The 18,980-nt window shown below is 43.5% G+C and overlaps 1 protein-coding gene across 1 annotated transcript in view; it reads right to left on the reverse strand.

Moving 5' to 3' along the window:
* SLC22A23 (solute carrier family 22 member 23) overlaps positions 1 to 18,587 on the reverse strand; it is a 108,393-nt gene extending 89,806 nt beyond the window's left edge. The window contains exons 1-2 of the mRNA XM_041475357.1: positions 18,046 to 18,587; positions 1,384 to 1,487 (exon numbers count right to left, since the gene is read on the reverse strand). Coding sequence (XP_041331291.1) covers positions 1,384 to 1,487; positions 18,046 to 18,576 — 635 coding nt within the window. The 5' untranslated portion in view covers positions 18,577 to 18,587. The remainder of the gene's footprint in view (positions 1 to 1,383; positions 1,488 to 18,045) is intronic.
* Positions 18,588 to 18,980: the final 393 nt, after the last annotated feature.

An 18,980-nucleotide genomic window follows, 5' to 3' on the forward strand; every position in this document is an offset into this window, starting at 1 on the left:
GCTAAGCAGCTTACAGAGGGGTCCAACAAGCTCATGAGGCAGCACAAAGTACACACTGGAGACAGAAATGGATGGAAGAACAGGATGCTCCTTTTGGTGGCAGAGAGCTATTAAATCCGCTTACTGCGGTTCTCTCTCCAAGCCAGTGCCTTGGGCAACAAGTTGTTCACTTATTTGTGGCTTATTTGTCAATTATAGCAGCACTTTCCTAACTTGGTAATCAGTCTGCTTTCTCCTCACTGATTCCATTTTAGGACAGCCAAGCAAGATCCCTCATTCATTTCCCCTCTATACTTTCTATGGGCTCTTAGAGTCCCATTTTACTGTGGTATTTTAATCAAATTCAACTGTATTTCATGCATGCTCCCTGCTGCACTGAAAAGTCATGATTTGTCTCTCACCCAAAAATTTTCAGTGACTATTCAGGAATTAAATGCAATTTTGCTAGGAATGCTTGATCCAAATTACTGCAGTGCTGCAGGGGGCTTTTCTCTCCCAAGTGGCTGGCGAGTTGCTGAGGTTTTATAAGATTTCCCTAATAGGCAACTCTTCTTCTTTTCCTGTTTTAATGAATGGCAAAAGAGTTAACTTGGGGCCATTAAAGCACCAACACAACAAAGTGACTGGGACAGCACTGTAGAGCTATTGTTTTAGATGCTTCAAGTTTCCACTGACATCACTTGAGTCATCCATGTAATATTTTCCCTCCATCTTCAGCAGTACAAGACCACCTTTTTAAATTAAAGCTGAATCCTCAGCATCATTGAGGTATCCAATAATGTTTTAACTGCCTCAATTCAAGGAATCATGATTTACTCTTTTTGAGTTTAATACCCCAATACTACCAGCACATAAGTCAGCGTTAAATCCTTAACACTACATCACAATGTTTGCCTAACAAGAACTTTAAAAAAAGAACAGTTGAAAGGTTTGCAAAAAATGGCCTTCATCTCACCGAAAGGTACTGTGTAAGCACAGGCTGACATTACATTAGTCATGTATTCAGTGAAATCAATGCCACTTCCAATTTCTTTTGGTCCTCTCACTTCATTAAGAAAACAAAAACCAACCCTAAACTAAAGGTTTTTCTTGTATAATTAGAAAATACTTAATTCTAAACTAGCTTTACAGCTGTAATAAATTGTGTCAGTGGGAAACAAGTAAGCCAAATATCAAATAGTTTGTGCTACTTAGCTTGATATAAATTACTCAGAAACAATTAACACACTTTTACACTGTTTGTCCATCATGAGTCTTTCAGAACCTTAAAAATCATTATGCAAAGGTTCCCAATGAATATAAAGTAGAAGGCAATCAAAACAATATTTAATACTGTTATTTATTTATTTATAGTTACATTGCATTAAAAGATTTTTCACTTACCAGTCGGCTATACATCCTGTTATCAAGTGGCCAAAGATTAATCCTACAAGCAGGGAGAACTTAGCAATGTGGACTTTCCAGGCAGAATCACAAACAAGATCCCACTGGAAGAGAAAAAGAGATAGATAAATTGAAATAAATTAATATCTCAGATGTGTTTAAACATACTAATACAGTGTAGAGTTCCTTCCGAAAGTCAGTCCTGGTACAAGTGCAAGGAAATGGCAGAGGAAAGGCAGAGGAAAACTTTCCCCCTCAAGTCTAACCCCAGACACCAAGAAGCAACACAAGCACTCATACACCTCAGTGAGTTTTATCAGATCCTTAATTATAAGATGACAATATCTTACAATTAAGGGTCCCCCTCTCCAGGCCACAGGAGGTTAGCCTAAGGGGAAAGCTCCACCAGGTGCTGGCAGCGCTTGTACTGGTGCTGCTGGAGCATCTCACCATTCCAGCCCCAGACACCTATTACCAGAGCCCCACGGAGCCCACCAGCAGCAAACCCAACAATTTAAGAGCAAGTGTTCCAATTAATCTCCTCAGGGCTGCTTGGAAACATGGGGAAAGCAGCTCCTTTGCCACAGACCCCTAATGGCCATTTGCTCCAGGCTCTCACAGTGTCACGATGCTGTCACTTTCAGAAAAGCATCTTGATTTCCCTAGGTGGTGGAAGGGAGGTGAAGACTGAATAAAGGCACAGCTTGTCAGGACAAGTCCTGGCATGGAGCCAGACAGAGCAGCTGGAAGTCCCAGTGCAACTTCTTGGGACAGCAGCCCCACAGTGACTTTTCACAGCTCAGAGACCAGTCAGGATCTGAACCTCCACAATAAAGCTATGCTAATACTGAAATTAACCCTTGTGTCCAAAGAAAGGGGAAATGGGCTATTTCAGGCAACCTGTCACTAGGACACTGCTTCATTCCCATGAGAAAGATAGGAACAACAAGGTTTCTAGTGAGGCTTCCCTAAACTCCAAGCCATTTTCCTCTGAGGCAGAGGAAACCAGAAGAACCAGACTGCACTCCTGGCTTTAGCCCAACATCCTCATTGCCCTCAGACATGAAATGTAATCTTTCTTATGTGTAAAGTGTGGATAGTTACTCTTATATCCTTGAATAAATGTAAGAGGATATGTTTGCCCGTGGTTTGTGAAGTGTTCAAATATTGATGGTAATGGCAGCCACACACTTTTCATGACAAATAAGTACAGCTAACTTCGGAGAGTCAGATACTCCAGAACTGAAACTTTGCAGAATAAATGGCTGTTTGTGTGTAATGTAATAGTAGCAGCCCTTCTGACACCAGTAACTGAGGTTTCATAGCCAAAAACATAAAGTAAAAGTATGCAATTAATTTTTAAAAGTCAGACGCAACTTCAAAAAAAAAAAAACCTTTCCTCAAAAGAGTTCAATTAGGTGCACTGCACTTTTAAGCGTTTCCATGATGCACCGCCCTTCCACAAACAAGGCAAGACTCAGCCCTCTGGTCCAACACCACAGATGTCCTTGCTACAATATACACCTCATCAAGAGGTATAGCAATTTTGTGGCTAAGAGAAATGTGCAAGCACTCAGGTTCAGGCTTTTTGTTTAAGTTAAACGTATTTTGAGTTTCCCACTCATGATTTGTAGAAGTTGGGACATATATGTCTCATCTTCCACCCTACAGACTGGAGGCACTAAAGAACCATAAGCAAGTAGGATGAGGAAGGATTTTTTCCACCAAATAGCTATGAATAATTTGCAGCAAATAACTCAGCAAGTCACTGTGGATTGCTCTCCAAAAATGTTGACTTTTCAGAAGTAAGTAGCAGAAATGCAATTACTAATACTAGCAATTCTAGAACCAGTCTCCACCTAGCAAACAAAAATATCTGCCCAGACAAGCTACAAACAAAACAAAATTCAGAAGATACATCTGAGGCAGAGGCAGGCTTTAAAATTCTCCAGATTAATTTTCACGATCCAGAAGATGTATATGCTGCTTAGAACTGAGAAATCCTTTTTTTTTTTTTTAGGTAAAAACTAAGTTTAGTAAAAATATTCATATTTATACAATAACAGATTTAAAAATTCAATCATTTGTTTTTATATTAATTGATGTCAGAGGAACAGTAGTGTCCTTCAAGTGCAAAAAGAAAAAGGAGATATCCTGGTGTCTTTCCATTTTCCCAGCTTGCTGTTGCTAGCCAGTGCTAGCCAGCCCTCACACAAGCCCCAGGCAGGGAATGTGCAGTACCAGACTACACGTAGGCAAAGGCTCATGGCTGGAAGAGCCAAAATCTCATGGAGGGCTCTTGTGAAATTTCAGTCCAGGACAACAGATGTCAAACCCCTCTGGCACACTGGCACAGAGAGCAAGTGTTTAAAAGCAGGAGAAAAGTCAGCGTATCAGCTCATCCTTCAGTGGTGCCCAAAACACACCCACTCCTCTTGATAACTTATCTGCAAGTCATCCTTTGTTTGTTTGTTTTTAAGGCTATTGTCCAACTCCCCAGCTGGTCTGAAAACAAAAACACGTATTTCCTTGCAAACCCTGCATCTGGCCCTTTCCTGCCCTCTGTTAAACCTCACAGCAGGAATCAGAGCTGATCCTCCTCCACACGGGCAGACTCTTGACAGACCAGGCAGCCCCTGACCTTCCCAAAATATCTCCCTCTGCAAAACCCTTCAAATTTGTAAATACACAAATAGTGAAATACATCAACCATTGCTTTAACACACAATTCTGGAGAATCTGCCATGACCCCAAGTTACTTGCTCTGTACTAAGAGGTGAATGATATCCTGGTTTCTCCTCTGGCAGCTGTCACAAACCAGAGAGAGGTCACCATGAAGCAGTTACTCAAAATAAATTTGGCAGGACAGTTGTAGGTGCCACCAGGGCATTCAGCTTGCAAAAGGAGATGAGAATAAGGAGAAAGAAGAAAAATGGATGCTGAAGTCAAGAGCAGCCTCAGGTAAAGATGACATTAATAGGACAAAATACATATTTAATAGCAAGCGTATCATCCCCACATATCTTAACACAGCAGCAGAGCAAACCAGCAAAGCTTTGTCATGCTGAAAGCACAGAGATTTTTGCCAGAGACCTGTGTTCCCCCTTCCATTCCCCATGGAAAAGCCTCATCTTTGAAGAGCTAGGAATAAAGCAGGAACCTTTATACAACACCAGTGCTGCCTCTCCCCTTACAAGCACCTGGGCTCAGCAGAGCAGAACAGAGCTGACATGTGCCCACATGGCACAGCTGTGCCCACAGCCATGGCAGGTCCTGCTCCAAGCACCAGTAGTTTCATCCTGCAAAGATGACACTCAGATTTTCTCCAAGGAGAAAGGAGTGACGAGCTCCCATTCAGAACAAAACACTGGGGTGGGCAGAGCTGATGACAGTTCAAGTGGCACTCCAAGTAAATCTGCACTGGGAGATTGTTTTGGCTGGAAACTGGACACAAATCCTCTACCACCTCTTGTAAAGGGTAGATTAATCTGTTACAAGCAGGGAAACCATTAAATCCTATAATTGCTCTGGCTGAATCCCCTGGTATCCCACTTGGGAGCTGACAGTGTCAAGGCTGAAGAAAGAATGCTTCTAACCTATCCCTGGGATTTCTCTGTGTGCCCCTGGGTTTTGTAAGTCCTTCTGTCCTCCATCCATCTTCCCAATACAAGAAAGAGACCAGATAAAGTGACTTGCTAAACAAAAACAACTGTATTGTTATGCCAAAACAAAAATAACTATATTTAAAATATGTTGGTGGAAAAGGAACGTTAAAGAGCAAAAACTTCTTTTTCATAGAAGTACAGCAACATAGAGAATTTGCCACATATGCAGATGTGCAACGTATTGCAAGTGTTTTTTTCATGTTGTAACAGGATATTTTGGTCAAAGCTGAAGGAGTCACACCTTCAGTAGCCTAATGTTTAACTCGTATCAGTGAGTCACTGCCCATGCTGTGACTCACTATAATTCATGGTAAGATGAAGGACTATTTAAAACATGGGATGTTTGGGAAGACACCTGGCAAAAGGTAACACACCCAAATAGTAACCATCCTGTAACTTCTTTACAAAGGGTGAAAATCTGGACAGGGCTCAAGCCGTGCACCAGTATTTGCTCTGCTATAAGTGATAAAAGTCAAGTCTGCTGCATGTTTGTCACTACAAACACAAGCTGTCTGAATTAAGGGCTCTTGTCTCAAAAGCCCTTGTGCTCAGGTGGCCATAATGCTGTCTGTGGCACCTAAGCGCACTGAACACCCACTCCTAACAGGGAATGCCTGTTGAGGATTTGGCTGTTCTACCTTCACCACCTTATTACAAGGTATGCAAGGCAGACCCTTCTGTCCTAAAAAGGAGCAATGAGAAAGCAGGAGAGATCCTCTGGTACAACGCTAACCCAGAGTCTGGCACAAAAATCCCATGAGAGAGGCACTGGACACACACCCCCTCTTCCCACACTGTGGTTTCACAGTCTGCTTCCAATGCTTGATGCCCAGGTTGCTGCTGAAAAAAAGCACCCCCTTCCCCAAACAGGTGGATTGCAGCTCTGCTGTGACTGCTCTCTGCAGTGGTTTCAGCAAGAAGACACCAGAGGATCACCAGAGCTGCTGCCTTGGAAGGCTCCAAGCCTGTCAGCAGCAATGAAGCTGCAGCCTTGGTCCTTCCCCAGCCAGGCAGCACCTGGCTGCTGTGTCAGCCTTCACACTCTCCATCTTGACGCCTCACACACCAGCTATGACCTCCCAATCCCTTGAGTGAAGGTCCCACTTGGGGAGCCCTGTCCTCTATGTATCATGTATGTCACAGCAGCATCAAACCCTGCCTGGGGAAAAGCCACCAGCTTGCCTGCTCATCAGGGAAAGATTTTAGGACCAATAAATGAAAATAAGAATCAAGTCTTCGTCACTGAGGTATGCTTTGTTCCTTTCCTTCCTGTTCCATCTTTTTACAACCAATTTACCCTGCACAGAACTAGAATCCATCTTCCATACAAACACCTTATCCAGTGAGACTTCAAATTTGTGATGCCTTCATATTATCTTAGAATGTTTTTTTTCTAAAATGCTCCAACAACCGGAAGCAAAGTTATTTTTAAAAAGAATAAAATAATAAAAAAATACAGTTCTGTTTCTCATAAAATATACACTAAAAAATGCAGAACCGTCTCCAGGTACTTATTCCTGGAGGAAAAACTCCAAGTCAGGAGACCAAGCACTATTAAAAAAAAACCCAAAACAAATAGGAAAGCAAAGCAAAGTAGTTCTAATACAATAAACCTACCAGTAATTCCTTTCCACAGAGCTGAATAATCTGAGTACTCATAATTACAGCCACAGGACAGCACTGTACCAAGATTTCCCTCTAGACTGCTAAAGGACATCATTTTCCTCCTCCATGTCTCAGCCCCCCACAAAAATGACACTCTGTCAACATTTAATCTTAAAGAAAGTCCATCAGACCCAGAAAGTGGTGTGATGCTCAACTCTACAGGAAATGCGTGTGCAGTAAAACCACACAAGGGAGGTTGCAGAAGAAACCTCCCAAAGGGATGCTCCAACTACAACAGCTAAAGCTGGGGGGGCTTTAGTGCCACAGGCATCTCTGTATCTCCTTCTCAGCCATGGCAACTTGAGAGCATTAAAACTATTTAACCTTCAGAGATCAGAGTAAGGGTGCCTCTCCTTTGAGATCACTGCTGGGCAAAGTACTCCTGATCTGTATTTTAAGTGTCAATAAAGTGTTCTTGAGAATACATGGCATTTTTGTTACCATCAGTGCAATCAGCTGGGTGGAAATATCAAGATCACATTTGAAAATAAGAACATTAAGTAAAAAATTACTATAGTTAGTCCTGGAAGACTTGAGAAGGTATAAAAATTAATAATTTTATCTTTTTTTTTTTTTTTTACCAGCGACATTCAGAACCAAACCTCTCCCAAAGACAACTTTCCTTATGTTTTTACTCAGACACAAGTGGACTGGAAACCAGAAGAGTCATAAAAAACACAACACACAAGAAAAACAACAAGCCAGTTACTGAGAGGTTTTGTTGTTTGTTTTCTTGGAACAGACACTCAAATAAGCCTACACCACACCTACGCTGGAATGCCTCAACCCAACACACAGTCAACACCTGACTTTCAAGCTACTTCCTCTCTCTATGATGCTAGACCTCTAAAAGCCAAGTAGATCTAACATTGCTCAGCTTTATCACAAGTGGATGCTTTTGCTGAAATCTTTGACCAGTGCCTAAGCCCTTAGAACCTAAACACTTCAAAACAAAATTTTTACTGAGGAAGTACACGCTGGTATTTCGAGAAGTTGATCATCATACAGATTTGCAAGAACTTTTACTCAGGTGTCAAGAGAAATATTGCTGGTACCACAGTACAACCTTTAGCTCAACATCTGCCTTCTTCACACTCCCAACAAGCCTGGGGTCCCTATCCCCCTACACTGGAGCTTGCTAACTCAACAGATGCGAGGGCTTGTTTGGTTCTGCTTCTTATCCAATCTGCTTTTCTTACAGTGGAAACAACATTTTCTGTACTTGTCACTCTCAGAAACAGTAAACAATTTCTGACCACAGCAGACACCTGGCAAGGAAAACTGCAGACCAGAAAAATGACTTGTGAACAGTGAACACAAGGTCACGTACACAGAAATTGTCAGATTGTTTTAACTACGGACATGACTGACCACCTGGCCAATGCACCATTTGAAAAGTAAAGCAAAGAAATGACTTTTCATACTATGACAGGGACAAAGATTTTGAGGACATGGGGAGGGAGAGGTGTGGGGAGAAAAAGAGGGGGTGGCACAGGAGCCAGGGAACATGTGCTTAGCTGTCTTCCAAGAAAGATATAATTAGATTGTGCAGCACAATATGAACCTATGAAAACAGCTCCCATCCCCACGAAATAGTACAGGACTGCACAACCATGGACTTGACAAGTTTCCTTAATAGTTTCTGCAGTTTAATGTATTTTAAGTTGCTGAAATACATCTCCTTCAAAACCACAATTTTCTGATGTGCACGTCTTCACTGCGTAATTTCTGCATTAGTTTTTTAAGTGCATATTCTTTTCAGTCCGGTATTTCAGCCTTAAAAATAAAGCACAAAGGCTCAGTGCTACACATTATTGTGCGAGCACCGATAGAGAACACAGCACTTCCTCCTGGTGTGAAAACTCTGACTCTGCCATCATGATGGGAAACCTAAGGCACAGGTTTCCTCAAGCTGCTTGAAACTGGAGAGGCAGAGACAGAGTGCCTCTTATATTAATTACCTCGGAGTAAGCAGGCTGTGCCCACTGTGCCCCACAGGGAGATGCTGTCCTGCTCACAAGCAGCATATGTGTGGCTCCATTCCCCCCCAGGCAGCTGAAAGGCCTTGCTAAAGCCTTTCAGTCATGGCTCACCTTTAAGAGACATATCCCCAGCTTGAAGAGGAGGCTTAAGCAACATTGCAGTCACAAAACAAGCTCGGGATTTCAAATATGCAAAAGGACACATATTGCCTCCATTTCAGTGCCAGTAAACTAACTTGGAAAATATTTTAAATTCAGTGTTTTGCACTAAATTGTTTCTTAGTCTATGCCGTAAGACCCTCCAAGCTGTTCACTGGGCACATCAAAGGAATCCTAAGATAATGCAGAGCTGAAAAATTTCATCTACCCTTCAACTTCACACTTTAGTCAGGAAAAATTAGCTCTTTTATTCCCAAACTTGCTTTCATCACAGATCTGGATTTTTTCCCTATTAGGAGAGGGAAGAAGGAAGTTTGCTAGGTAAATAATAATTGCTAATATGCTAACAATTAAAATATGATTTGTTAATCATATGACAATCTTCTGAATACTCAACATGATTAAATCAACTTTAGTAGCATCCATGTACCGCCCACTTCTCCATCACTACTTCTTTTATTTTCAGTAGGAGTTCCCTTTATTCTGAGACATTTAGATCTTTTCCAGCCTTCACCATCCACAGATTAGTCAACTAACTTGTTTCTCAGCTGATGTGATCTGCTTAGTTTTTCCCAGCTCCATAATGTCATCTAACATCAAAGAGTTACAAAATCTTGCTTGCAACTTTCCTGCACAGTATTCATAATACTATATTATTAATTTTCCACAGAGCAGCATCAGGATATTTCAATATCTCTTTTACATCTCTGTCCCGCAACTAAGTAACTTTTCTACATGTATTCTGACACTATTAGAAGACTTCACCACAAAACTGACTTTAATTTTCAATCTAGTCTTTTCTGTAAGACCTTGCAGCTGTTAGCCTCCCTCTGCCTGCATGAAAAGACCATGAGCAACCACGCCCATCCCCAGGACTGAGACACACACACTGAAAAGTGGCATTTGAGTACCATTCCTCAGTTTTCAGGTGTATTCTGGACGAGGTGCAGGCTGCTGGGACTGACTTTGCAACCAAACAAAAAAAGTTAAACCAGCTATCAAATTTGTATTTAGAACTGGTCTAAGCACTGAAAATAGAAGCCACACGTAAAAAAACCCCTGCAACATTGTAGTTAACTATTAACATTCACTATCATCTCATTATCAAAAATAAGTTAATGCTTTGTGGACTGGTATTTTTCAGGCTGCCAAAACATGCGTGCACAAAATATGTTGCAGGCTTGACAAAGCTGACACAGCAAAACCTAGTTTACTATCTTGTTGGGCTTTATTAAATCCAGGGGGAAAAAACCCCAAATTCGAGCACGGTATAAAACTCTGACATGGAGAAGTGTGAAGTGGAAGACAAGAGGAGAAAGTCATTCCTCATGAGAAATACTTGCCACCTTAGATAAAAAGATCAGACACCTTAATTCTGACATGCAATAATTGCTGCCATGACCTTGCCCTCTCATCATTTGCAAACTATGGCTATTGCAACTCAGGCAAGAAGAAAAGGAGAGAGAAACCCCCTCCCCAGGGACTGGCATTAATTCAGACCTAAATAAATATTAACGGTAGGAAGAAAAATATTCCACTTGGTTTACAAATGAGAAGGTGAAACTGGTCTGTCTGTATTGTTCAAGCAGACAACATTTTACACAGCCATGGAAGACATAGCAGGGAAAAGGTCATACAGTTTAATTTACAGTCCCTATCCTTAATAATATTTGTAGGGTGGACATTGCAACACTGTCTGCATGATCATGGACTTTGGCCTGAAGGCCAGGAGGAAAGCAGGCAGCTCCAGAGCGCTGCAGAGTAGCAGGGAGACAGTATTTGGGCCAAAATGAATTCTTCCACCACACTCTGGAGGCAAAGAACTTTTTTTAGGGAACCAGACCATCCTGCTATGAAAACAATGCACAAGGGTAACTATAAATCACTTGCTGCTGGAGAAGGCAAACATATTGCTTCCCTGCATCTCACACACAGCATTCCTGATTCTAAGAGATTTGCGCCTGGGGAATCTAGATAGGCATCCCAGAAATGAGGATCAGGATACGTCCACTCACCTAATCTTTTGTTCTTGTTTTTCAGTGTTAACAACTGGCAACTGGGGCTCTCCCAGATTATAAGAAAAAATAAGAAATGCTAACAAAGCCTTGTACTACCCACTGAAATTTCCTACCCAGCCCATCATGCCCAGAGCACATTTAGCCTCCCCTCATCAGCTCACAGGACAGGCAGGAGGTTCCACCCCAAGCATGCCAGTCACACTGAGCACAGCACTGATCCTTCTTTGTGGGAATAGCTACAAACTTATTGCATGTTCCCAGCAGGTATGACACGGCATGGATCAGCAGGAACAACTCAACACTCGCACTAATCCCTGTTGTCTGCCAGTTTTTACAGGCTGGTGTGGGGGCAGGCTTCCCAGCACCAACACTGGGTGTGGACCAGAGCAACTCCAGTAGTGCTGAGCAGTTATCAAACACTGAAATGGGGTTTGCCTGGAAACTCTGCAACACACCCCAGATGACATGGATTGAAAGGGTGTTGAAACCCCTTTCTCTCTCCTTCGGGTTCCTTCTTTCCCCTTTGACTTTAAAGGGGAATTCAGAACGCACACAAAGTCATCTGCTGTCAAAAGTCAGCTGGTAAAAAATAAAAAATAAATTACATTACAAGAGCTAAGTATACTTTTGAGTTGAGGTGACCAAAACCTGAGAAAAGCTCTTTTGATGGAATTTGGTGCAAGAACTGAACACCCGGCACTGCTGCAAAGCTGCAGCTACAACAGGCTACTCTGATCTTCTACACATTGTCTGCAGCAAGCCCCAGTCCTTTGTTCTGTAGCAAGATCTCAGCCTAATTAATTCCACAGTTACTTGCGGGTAAGCCAGCTGCGCTGAAGAGCGGGAAGAGGAAGGAATATGAAAGGGAAGGAGTGAAAGTAGCTGACCTGAGCAGGGATGACAGGTAGGCAGGAACAAATAGACTGACAGAAAAAACAAAAGATACACAAAAAGGTATCCAAAAAAGCACTGTATCTCTCTCAGCATTTTCTAAATCTAGCAGCTCTCTAGAACTGATTTGTTAAGATTTAAGACTTTTCACCATTAGTATGGCCGAAGTCTTGAAGTTCAGGAAAATCATAAATCTTGTGCTATTCCAGATGTTGTTTCATTAAGAAATGAACCCCTGAAGTCTGGCTGTCCTGTAAGCCTCATCTCAACGTTACCCATTGGAACTGGCTCCAAATTACATGCTTTCCTGCATGCCAGTTCCTTTCTTTGACAAATGCCTTAAAAAAACACGAGGTCACCTTTTATTACTGCAGTCTTGTAGCCAGGGTAAGAAGAGCTAAAACTGTTAGTGCGCTTCAGAAATTTGGGGTTAGACTGCCTGCACAGCTGGTAAACATTCACCACAGCCGGCAATTTCTGTCACAACATGGGCAGGGTCGGTATATAAAAATTACGTGACAGAGATACAGGATGTATTAGGGAGTGGAAACAAAAACAAACAGAACCCCAAGCATTTCAAACATCACATCCATCCAGGAGGTTAAAAAAAAAAAAGGCAGTTGTTTGACATATGCACAAAAAATTACTGATATGAAAGGTTCAATAGCAAGCCTTGGAAAGCTAAGAACGTCTTAAAGAGATTTCAATACAGAATTACCTTCCTGAAGGATTATTGTTAGTTCTAGCAATGCTACAAACTATTTATGGTAAGCTGAAATCAGATTCCTGTAACTGAGACGCTCTATCTTAAGGGTGATAATAAACATGAACTGCATGCACATTTCCTGTAGTGAAAAAGAATCCATGCCAGACAAAAACTCAAAACTACCTGAGTTTCGATGTCAGTATCAGTCTTAATCCAGTCTCTGTTTTCTAAACCACCTGCTTTAAAATACTTTGGTCAGTACATAACACCCCCAAATCCGTAAAACCAGTACCTAGGCTCACAAAACAAGAAGTCTTGTGACATCACACTTGGTTATTTCAAACATCAGCTTATTCACTGCTTGTAGGCAGAGGACAGTTCTTCACATGGGAAGTTGCAGGTGCTGTCCCCAAAAGAGCCATCCCCTTTCTTGATACCCCCTCACCCAGAAACTCGCCCTGTTCTTTCAGGGTGTTGCTCACTTGTGCCCTGATTATCAGGAGACTCCGTCACCACACTCGCTGTGCGCAAACTCAGGGCAGCTGCAGCAGGACAAGCCAACAGCTCCCCTTTGCCTCCTCTTTAACACAGACTTTTCAAGTCTGTGAAGGCTCAGAGCAGTAACCACTGTCTCTTTATCAGCTAACTTGCAGAGAGAAGAAGGGAAAAAAATAGTTTGGGATCTCTCACATAGCTGAGGAAGCCATGAAATAAAATCATAGTAGGTGTTTGCTCTGGTCTGGCAGTATTTCTGGATACCTCTGATCACAGAGACTTGTTGAGCCCTTCAGTATCCATTAGAAGGTGAGAGTCATTCCAAAGCCTTGGCTGAAAGAAATTTAGGACAGACTTTCTGCCCTCTGCAAGTTAGGCCTTGCAGGTCCCTACACACCCTTCAATCTGTTCAGTGGAAACAAAGTTATGGTGTAGCTTCAATATTGCCACTTCTGACCCAGCTACCGCAGTGGGTACAATAACTCAAGGTTTTCATTGATTTGGGACTAGGTAGAAGCCAGTCAGCCAGGAACTAACACTGACAAGACAAATCCTGCCAGTTGCAGGGAAAAAAAAAGAAGCATCAGCATTTCTAAAGTCTCTTTGCAGAGGCCAGCCAGCTGGAGAATATGCAGAAACAAATGACATTACAGGCACAAATGGGAGAAGATAAGGGTGGTACAGTTCTTATTTTGGGAAGGACCTTGTCAGAGGGATCCCTTCAAAGTAATTAATAACTATATTCTGAAAGTCCATTTAAAATGTACACCTATCCTCTACCCCAAGAAATATTATTCTGCAAACTGTGCCAAATTCATAATCACTATTATCACAAAGAAATTTGTTTGTTTTATCATTTCTGGCTAATTACAGATACCAGCAATAATCCCACAAGGCAACACCACAGACTAAAGCACATGTTACTGCACCGAGCAATTTAACTTCAATTAACCCAGGAGAACACCCAGGAAAATAAGAAAAAAATTATTTTGAGTGGAAATTTTCTACCAAGCTGAATCAGATGAAGGTGTGCCCTGAAAAGTGCCAGAACTGCGATAAAAAAAAGGAGAAGGAAGACCAGTTAAGCACAGATATCTCCCCTTGCAGGAGCAAAGAGCACCAGTCATAGACCAAACCAATCCTTGCCCCTGAACCATTTGGCTCTTCTGGCTTGAGCTCCACTTTTTTGGCAGGGACAATTTGCTAGAGGCTCAGCCAAATTGGCATGAGAATGTTTGCACCAGTGGCAAACAGGTAAAGCAATTGCCATATCACTTTGGAAAGAAGATGACTCAACCCTAACCAAGTGGGAAGTTGAGAGCCAAGCAAACGGCAGGAAAACAAGGCATCTGGAGCATAAAAGCAGTCACAACAGGAATTCCCTTGTGACTACACAAGAAATATTATTACATAATTGCTCCAAGTGATTAAAATGCAGCCTTCAACTAACCACTTCCCTCTTACGCCAGCTCCAAGAGGTGGAATGATCTGGAACATTGCAAGTGCACACAGAGGGATGCTGTGCCATCAACTTCTGCAATTTAATCAAGCCCAGTCCTTGCCCATCACCAGCTTTTGGTCTCCATTATACAAATCAGCATGCAGAACTGCAAACAACCCCACCACTTAATGCAATCAAACACAGAAGATGGGTCATCCTAGTAACAGAGTGAAAAAACCAACAACCATCAGTCCTGTAACCAAGAGCTTCCATGAAAATGTTGTCCCAAGATAACAGCTGGTTTTGCAGATGGTCAGAAGACGCAGGCATTAAGGAAGTTAGTGAGAGAGTTAGAAAAGTCCCTGCTGAGCACCCACTCCAGCTTCCCGCTAAGCTTCATGGCTACATATGTTTAGTTGTCACAATGTTGCTCATTGTGTTAACACTAATAATTTACCTGAAGCACCACTTTGCAAACGCCTAAAAGGAGATCTCAGACTTCTCCAAAGAAAAAAAAAAAAAAAAAAAAGAGTGTTTCTCAGCATCCTTCCTTTGGACACAGGTGAGATGATACATGGACCATTAAATAGACTTTTTTTTTAGCCTTTTGACTAAGGGCTGGTTTAGGATGTACCTTTCAAGAAATACACGTGCACTATGTTTATAACAGTATGGTGATATTAATGTTGTGATAAAGAATAGATTAAAATCTTCAAAGAATCATTTAGCAGTGAAAAAACCTTGCAAGTGAATTGTGCTAAGGGAAAATACTTGTGTACCATCCAAGCTAAAGACCAAGATTTATGTGCCAAGTCAGGACATTAGCTCAGAAGGGTGATTTAACATGGCCACTGGAATCCCTGTGGTTAAATTATGCATCTGACCTCTTCACTACATGTATTTCAGCAGTGTTAAATAATAAGCACTATGTCCTTTATTACCATTTCCAGTTCTAATGACTGGCAGCACTATAAAAAGCACCGCTCCCAGTGACTCAGTCAAGCAGGTCAGGATAATGACAGTGTCTGACACAGCAATGCCAGCCTACAAGAAAGGTGCAAGGCCACCGCTGGCTGCAGCAAACATGCAGAGAAGTGGGGCTAAACAAAGCACCGAGCAGGGCTGGAAATAGCAAGACCTCCACTCCAATCCCAAGCATGACATAGTCTGGGGGAAAATAGGCACCAGGGAAGGGACAGCTGAGAAAGCCTGGACAGGGATACAGCATCTGATGAAGGGCATACCATTAGAAGAGAGGCTGTGGAGACAGTGGAACTTAACACAGTTTAAGGACAGCTATCCTACCCCTGAGGAATGGGGGCAACAGTGATGTCTCATATGTACGCACATCAAATATGCTTTGTGCTAAATAACCAGAATTGTTTCATTGTTTCTGGATACAAAGCAATGATGGAGCATCCAGCAGCTGTTAGCTCAGACCACTGAAGGTAAGTACAAGAGGATTTACTTGCCAAACAAAAGTACATTTTTTATTAATATACTTTTGGCTCTCTTTATGATATTTCAATATAACCCCTGGCTACTACACAGATGAGCATATATTAGACTAAGATTTAATAAAACTCTATTTAGAAAGATGAGAACATTGCATAATACATTACAGAAATAAATGTATTTTTGAGGAGAGTTAAGGGTGATCTGAACATCCAGTCTCTTGAACTCATCCAGAGCAGCTCTTTCTCACAAAGGACAGTGAGATGCATGTAAGAGGAGCCAGCAGTTACAAGAATTGCTCCCACAGTATCAGAGCTCCCGGGGATTGATAAGAAATGAAGTCCAAATCAAGCTATGATGATGTTCTGTCTGGGTTTTTCCTCTCTTTCTTCATTAGAATAAAAAAAGGCAGCATCCCCACCCAGAAAACCCCCAAAACAAAAACAAAGCACAAACTAAAGAGGAATCCTGACCCCAAGAAAACAATCTAATTATAATTACATGGGATTACAAATCAAAGCAAAAATGCTGCCAGGCTTTTGGAAGTGAGCACACAAAAAAAATAAAAACTCCACACTGGAAAAACCCATGGTCTCAAAAGATGATTATTATTCTTTCTAATAGAAAACAAGACAGCAGGGGCCACAGATGTTTGTTTATCCCTTAAAATTGATCTGCCCTTTACAGCAAGTTCTTCCAAAGAACACTTTTTTTATTATCTCTAAAGAAGCATGCAAGACAGCAAACTAACTCTCCCTTGACCTTTTGTGGCCAACTTGACGATGACCTTCAAAAGATTCAAACATTTCCAAAAAAATTTTTTTTAAAGTTTAGACTAAAAAAAATATTTCAAGACAATTTTTTCATGCTTAACCTTCAGTGTTAAATCCGCAAACACATGAATAGCTCAGTCTCTGTATATGAACAGAAGAAAATATGACCTTCTTAAATATCTAATTTTCTCATGCATTTCTGTATCACAAACCAATCTGATCCAACATGCGCCTATGTTTCTCTCATGAAAGGAATGTAGCTGGGTTACCTTCCTTTTTAATCCATTCTGGATTCAAGGTATTGAGGGATTTGTTTTTTCCCTGTTGCACACACTTTCAAGGTACACAAAAAGAAACCAAAATGATTTTCAATGATTCAATATAAGTGCGTGCTGGCTGACCAAAGCACAATTATGTTGCTCATCTGATTGTTGCCTCGTTTCTTTATCCCAGCTAGATAAATACAGTTAAGCCAAACACTGCTCCCAGGCAGGAAGTAATTTTTGCTGATCTTAGGAGGGGGTCTTGAGATTAAGGGAACTACTTCCCTGGTGTAACCATTTCATTTTACATTTCCAGGAGCTCCAGCTCCCTGTTAGTGTCAATAAGGCCCATCTGCAGCCAGCAGGGCTTTTGCAGAGCCAATACTAAAAACAAGCAAAAGCTTTCAGGTGAAAAGGGAAGGTGATTTTTTGATATGCACTACTCAGCAAACATGAAGCAAGAGCAGAAAGCGGCACAGTCTCTTCACTAGAAATTTTCCACTTTAGTCATTACAAGGGGAAACACAAAACACAGCAGCATGCACTTTCTGCTTCTGAAGTAAAACAACTTGTGTGAGATATTTCTTTAATTCCTCTGCCAAGACAGTTTTCAAGAGAATAAGTACACAACCAGAAGAATTCAAGAGAACTTTTGGCTTATTTTACTCACAACAGTTACCATTTCTTCAGCTTCCCCAAAAATCAACCTGGTTTTTGACGTGTAGGGCTGTTTTAGTATACTCGCACAAAGATCAACCCTCTCCGCAACCCTTCCCCCTCAGCAGCTGGGGCACATGCCTACAGCATCTCTCCCACAGACACCCAGAGACAGCAGGACAGTACCAGGAACTCAAAGAGACACACAGGATCCCGTTTCAGGACATAACTTTGCAGCTTAGTGCTGCAACCAGTGTGCGGGTACAAATCCACAGGCTGGACACCTGGTGTGACACCCCGGGAGGGAAAGGGCTGCGCGGATGTGGGATCGGCTTTCTCCGGGACCCACGGGGACCTGACTGACCCGGCTGCAGCACGCAAGGACAGATCCGTATCGTGTCCAGCTGCTCCCCTTGCCTTGGAAACAGCGGGTGCCGAGAGGGTCGGCGAGGGCTGGACAGGGAAGGGGCCGAGGGAAGTCGCCTTTCTCACCTTGCTCACGACGTTTTGGACGAGGCCGGCTCTGATGCGGTAGTGCCACTCGCGGCAGCCGCACTCGCTGGCGTTGCCCCCCGCGGGGGTGGGCAGCCCGGGTGGGGGGAAGATGCTCCCGTTGCCGCTGTGGTTGGCGTGGATCGGCGCCAGGGTCCCGCTCCAGTTGCCCTGCCCGTCCGCCTCCCGGCACCAGAAGTCGGGCTGGTCCAGGAGGAAGGAGTCCGAGAACTTGCTGAAGCCGATGACGAGCGCCGGGACCCAGGTGAGCAGCACCAGGGTCCGCTGGTACCGGCCGCCCAGCCCCCCAAGGAAGGGTAGCACCGAGCCGTCGTAGTCGAGGAGCAGCGGGCTGCAGGCGGCGGCGGGCGGCGGCACCGGCAGCGCCTGGATCTCGGCCCCGGTGGCGTTGGCGGGGGGAGGCCCCGGGGGGACGGCGGCGCCCCCCCCCACGGCCCCCGGCACCGAGCCGTTCTCCTCGGGCAGCGGCCGGCCCCCGCCGCCCGCCTCACGGCGCCGGTCTATCGCCATCCAGCCGCCCGGGGAGGCTCACATAGGGGGGGCCGGGGCAGTCCCGGCTCCCTCGCGAGTCCTTCCTCCCTCCGCTCCGCGCACACACACACACACCTTGCAACGTAAGATATTGCACACACGCTCCCAGCCGGACCCGGCAGGAGACGGATGGGGGAGGGAGAGAGGGAGGAGGGGAGGAAGGACTGGGGCGAAGAAAGGGGGAGGCACCGAGGGAGCCCCTCGCTCTCTCCGTTCCTCACCCGCAGCCTGCGGCCACGAACCGCTGCAGCTGCCGGCGGTGCCCCCCCGCTCCTCGCCTGTGCGTCAAGCTGCACTCATCCCAGCTCTCCCTTCCCCCTTCCGAGAGGCACCGCCGAAAAGCAAAGGAAGGATCCAGCCGGATCCGAGCATGCGATGGGCCA

This window comes from Pyrgilauda ruficollis, unplaced genomic scaffold (genome assembly GCF_017590135.1).
Source record: "Pyrgilauda ruficollis isolate IOZ18807 unplaced genomic scaffold, ASM1759013v1 scaffold35, whole genome shotgun sequence".
Classification (NCBI taxonomy): Eukaryota; Metazoa; Chordata; class Aves; order Passeriformes; family Passeridae; genus Pyrgilauda; species Pyrgilauda ruficollis.